The 5,413-nt window shown below is 33.6% G+C and overlaps 1 protein-coding gene across 1 annotated transcript; it reads right to left on the bottom strand.

Moving 5' to 3' along the window:
- Positions 1 to 3,583: 3,583 nt before the first annotated feature.
- Positions 3,584 to 5,022, bottom strand: LOC120074652 (F-box protein At3g07870-like). Its single transcript, XM_039027843.2, has one exon. The coding sequence runs from the start codon at positions 4,892 to 4,894 to the stop codon at positions 3,740 to 3,742; it is 1,155 nt and encodes a 384-aa protein (XP_038883771.1). The 5' UTR covers positions 4,895 to 5,022; the 3' UTR covers positions 3,584 to 3,739.
- Positions 5,023 to 5,413: the final 391 nt, after the last annotated feature.

Genomic DNA, 5,413 nt, shown 5'->3' on the forward strand with positions numbered 1-5,413 from the left:
TCTATTTTAACTAACTACTCTTTAAATGACTAGAACAAGAAATACAAAATCACATCAGAGAAGGAATAGGAATAATAGATGATATTCAACAATATTATCACACCTATCGATGCTCCATTGAACGGTAGAAATGCAAACAAATAACCCCGTCTAATGTTGAATCTATACTCTCAAAATAATTAACTTTCATAATACCATATGTTTCCTACATTCTTTGTGGACAATCTAACCATAATCGAAATGTCATTCTTTGAAAGTTGAAGAGACGAGCTTCCAAAATGACTAGTCCTATCTAACATGCACATTATGTTGGATTCATAGCTACTACTACGCATGAAGAATGTGTTGGAAATGACTTTGGGTCTTTGATCCACAGCAAAAAAGCAAATTGAACCAAGAAAGAGGTAGTAACTTATACCCCATTGGAAGATTTTGATTTGACAAAGAGGTTTATATATCAAAGTTTGTAAGTGAGTTCCTCAATAATGGTTGTAGTAGAAGTAGAAACTTTCCCTACATGTGTGAAAAAGAATTAATATTGTTTTAAAATGAATTTCTAAAATTAATTAACAGATATGAATTAATAATTGTTTCCTTTCCTTCTTTTTTTCTTCATAAGCTTTCAAAATATTTGTGCTTAGAAGAGAGAATACGTGTATCTTCTTCCTCTCTTCTCTTTGTTTTGATCTCTATTTTCTGGGTATTTTTCATCAACTCCATTCTTTTCTCCAATGAACACACACTTGAGTTGGGAGGTTCTATTAACATTGGAGAGCAACCGATACAAACGATTTAGGACTCGTTTGGATTGACTCGAGAAAAAAATGTTTTTCAAAAAATTCATTTTTTATTTAAAGGGTTTAAATTGACAAAAAAATTGTTGAAAATACTCTTTAAAAGTTATTTTGAATAGTTGTCAAACGCTCCAATTTTTTCTAAAACAACATAATTTTTAAATTAAACACTTGAAAATGCATTCCAAACACACCTTTAATATCAAAGTCATGCGAATTTTCGATTGACATTTGGTTCTAATAGAATGCATAGGGACAGTGAGAGAACTACTTAGTATCAAAAGCACCAAAGCAGTTGGTGGTCTATTTACTACATTTTCTTGATTAGCAATAGATGACGATTGTCAAAATAATTAGATAAGAGAAAAACAACCAAAATAGTGAAAACTATACATGTGATTCACATAACTGAAGCCAACATTTCAAATAAAAGGATAAACTAATATCATCCAACAAGATCTCGAATGCATCCCTGGTCTGTGATAATATAGTCCATTCACTTCTACGTTTTTTTGAATAGACGAGAATAAAATCTAACAGAAAATTTGGATCATGATGAATTCAGTGTAGGCACATATTTGTAGGCAGAGTGGAAATACAAGGCATAAACCGTGAATCGGTTGAGCAGCACAATGAAAAGAGTTGGTATAAACCAACCAGACAAACCCAGAAGCAAACCACAAACCTCCTCACTTAATACCGAGGAGAACCAAGAAGGCACAACAAAAGAATATCTATCATCTTCTTCAGAGGAGGAAGAAGAGAAACTAACAAAAAAAAAGGCCTCAAAATGTATGCACATAAACCAGACTTGAAACACAAAACAAACTAGAACAAAACCTAGCACTCTGTTTCAATTGATTTTTATTTTCCGTGTGTCCAAGCCAGATTAGTTTAATAGACCCTACGATGAAATCCTCCCCAAAGCTCATAACATAGTAAAATGAACAACCCTCCCTTCTACTCATCCAAAATTAAGTTTGACAAATAAAATAATCGACTGCTAAAAAATTAGGACAACAATATACTGGTGATATCTGCCATTGCATCATTCTGTGATACGAGAAAAAGAAAAATCAAATTGATAAATCCATCACATTATAGCATAGGATAATCTATCTTTATGCAAGAAGTTTCATATGTAAGAGTTGCTAGGTACCATCTCGAATAAGTCACATCAAAGGCTTAGTTGAAACAAATAATAAAGAAAATGACTCACAAGATTAAAAAATATGAGCAAACTGTTATTTATTTACCAACCTAAATGCAACATTTCCAAACTAATATGATTTGGACCAGCTTGCTTTAACATCTAAAAGCAAAAATGATTGGTATCTCTTTCCAATCAAGATTCCAATTTAAACAATAAAAAGATTAGACAAGAGTTTCTCATAACAGTGAGTAACTGAGACTTCTTTAAAAGAAAGTAAACGTTGCAAGTAGTCTTAATTAATAATACAATACACGATATTTTATTTCAGAATATGTTATTAAATACTGAATAATTAAAAAGCATAAAATAGGGATACACTTGCAAACATTGTTATTGAACTAAAGGGATCCTCATCGGTAAATAAGACATATCACATAACCTTAGCAGTAACTTTTTTTTTCCTGAGCAAACTTAGCAGTAACTTGATACAAGATTTTGTATCATCAATTATTGGCATGGGCTGTAATAACAGTTGTTGCTATCTTCAGGTAAATACAAATTACATCTATCATTAACATTTTCAAAACATGTAAGAAACATAAAAGCATCATCAAGGAGAAAAATAAAAAGGGGGAGATGAGGTATCCCCACAAAAACAACTTCCAGGAATTAGAAAAAGGGCCCAACTAGTATAAATTGGGGTTAGGTTTAGGATATACTTACAAAAGAATTTAGAAGTAGAAGACCAAGTTGAAGCAAAAAGAGTAATCAAATTCCAAAAAAGAAAAAAAAAAACCATTGCTAGTTTCTTGATCACGAAAGATTCTAGAGTTTCTTTCAAACCTCAACCTCCTAACAAAGGCAAAGATTCAATTAGGTCAAAGGATTTTTGCCTGAATATTTAACCGAGGACCTTAGTGTAGAAGGGGGGCATTTGAAGCTTTCTTGGGCTAACACTAATGCATTTTGAACAAGGTGTTAGTCTCCCCAACAATCATCAGCAAAGGGACACCATTGCATTTTGCACAATCCCTTTGATGCCAACAATCTCAGTTCAACATTGCATGACACAGTGACCTTAAATTATCATCCATAGACAATGTTGATCATATCAGAATTTTCTTTAAAGCTCATATTCAACTGAAAATTTAGGACTTTTTCTATGAGCCAAAAGTGAAAGCAGAGAGTTCACAGTCAATAATATGTCAACTAAGAAGTCCTTTTATAATTTAAAACAATCCCATTGATTAGTCTGTGCTCGAGATTGGCTTTATACAACATCAAAAGGGAGAGAAACGTACCTCATGATAGATGTCAAGGAGATGCTCCTTGTTCGCCGCAATAGATAAGACATAAAACAAGATAAAAGAATATATGAAATTTAAGTTTGAGATGAGACAACTGGGGGAAATAAAATATTCCTAGGATGGGAGATCTCGAGAGACGTAAAAGAGGTAAAATCCATATATGTAAAAGATCATGCAAGGGATTGAGCCAAAATTCAAAATACCATAATAATACCTCAACATTTTAAGCAATCAGCAGCAAATACTTCCAAGTGGTAGTGAAGACGAACACCATTATAATGTGGCACGGATTCACTCGCAGCATGATTCAAATATGGAGATTTATGGTATACAGGTTGAATCAACTGAAACTTAACATTATGAATATTGATTTTAAGAGTGCTGTAACAAATTACCACCTAATAATGTACTAATACTCACTGCATAAACTCCCCCACCCCCCCAAAAAATAAAAATAATAATACTAATAAAAGTCCTACCATCCTTCAACTCTTTCCTGCCAAAATGTTGGGGAGAGAATTAAAATTGGAGGAGTCAATCTGATGAACGTGCAAATGTCTCTCAGTTTCAACATCTTGATTCGTCAATATCTTCACCCTCTTAGTCTTGGGGTCATACAGTATTAAAAGGAATCCAGCAAGAAGACACAATATCTTCCCATCTTCACAAACTTTGATGGGTTGGAGCTGAGATACTCCCCAAGGTTGGTCATGCTCAGGATGACGCAAATTTTCTGGTCTAGATAAAACAAATGCTTTAATCCATGACAAATTTTCTTCCATCTTCCACACCTGGTAAATGTTGTCGACGGTGCCAGTGTAAGTAGTTAGATAGAGGGTACCATCAAAAACTCCAAAGAAAAAATGACCACCGCCATAGTGGGGACATGAAATTTTCTCCAGTTTCTCATTTTCTATATCCAAACGGTAAATGGCATTATTAGAATCGCGTGGTTGCAGCTCGTCTACAGTCCAGTAGAGGCCTCCATTGAAATAAACGCCATGGTCTTCAACGACAAGAGAAGGCAAAACCCCAACAGGGGTCCATTCGCGAGTAGTGCCAAATGCAAAAATCTCTACAGAGGTAGTGGATTCATCACGTAGAAAGGAGGTTCTCGCTATTTTGTACTGCTTTGTTTCAGGACTGAATCCTAATCCGTAGCTATAGGGTCTACCACAACAACAATGTGTTTTCGATTTCTCGGCAGGAAATTTGAAGTACTCATTTGTCATGGGATTTAATATGCAAAGAACATAAGATATAGGTGATCCTGATTTTCTTTTCGAGATAAGAAGGGAGAGGAGTCCATTGCAGGAATTGATAATAGAGATGGAACTGGTGAAAAATTTAGGATGGAAGGTAAATGAGACAACACTACTCATTCCTTCCAAATATTTAAGATTGAAGTCCATACAATAGAGATTGCGAGAGGGACAATCATAGGCAAGCGAGAGGCTGGAAATTAAGAGTGGCGGATCAAACTTACAAGTTAAAACCAGATTGTTCCATGCTTTACATACGAGCCTGCAACTGGGCAAATTGAATAAAGGGACTTTCGAGAGTATTACCTGAATGATATTATCAGGTGGAAGCTCCGAATCTGATGATTTCCTAATCTCACTGTTCCGCTTCTTCTCCATCCCCGACCAGCTGCCAATGAACCAAAGATGGGAATGGGGTTGGCGTGGCGGAGTGCGGCTGTGACGAAGATGGAAGAGGGAATTAATAGAGGAATTGGAGATTTCAGATTTTCTTGGTTTTTTGGGGGAATTTTTTTTTTTTAGTACCTCGACTTTGGACCTAGTCATTATTTCGTCTCTAAATTTTAAAATAGTACACATTTAATTTTTTTAAATTTTGAATTTGATTTTAATTTAGTCTCTAAATTTTAAAATGTTACAATTTTAGTCTTGAAATTTAAATTTTATTTCAATTTGATACTTAGATTTCAAGATTTTATCTTTTTAATATCAATTTTTTATTAAATAATCACTTTCGACATTGAAGTCAACATCTCTTAATTAAATTTAAATAATTATGAAGTGAAATTTTGAATTTGATTTTAAAAGTGATAAAAAATGTAAAACTTAATTCATTATAATTATTTTAAATTTATTAACATACATTAACAAGAAAGACCAGAAATAAGTATTTAATGA

This window comes from Benincasa hispida, chromosome 3 (assembly GCF_027475165.1).
Source record: "Benincasa hispida cultivar pf3 chromosome 3, pf3_genome.v1.1, whole genome shotgun sequence".
NCBI classification, from domain to species: Eukaryota; Viridiplantae; Streptophyta; class Magnoliopsida; order Cucurbitales; family Cucurbitaceae; genus Benincasa; species Benincasa hispida.

Bases quoted from the DNA above. Each gene is read 5' to 3' on its own strand.
- LOC120074652 (XM_039027843.2), bottom strand. From the start codon at position 4,894: ATGGAGAAGAAGCGGAACAGTGAGATTAGGAAATCATCAGATTCGGAG.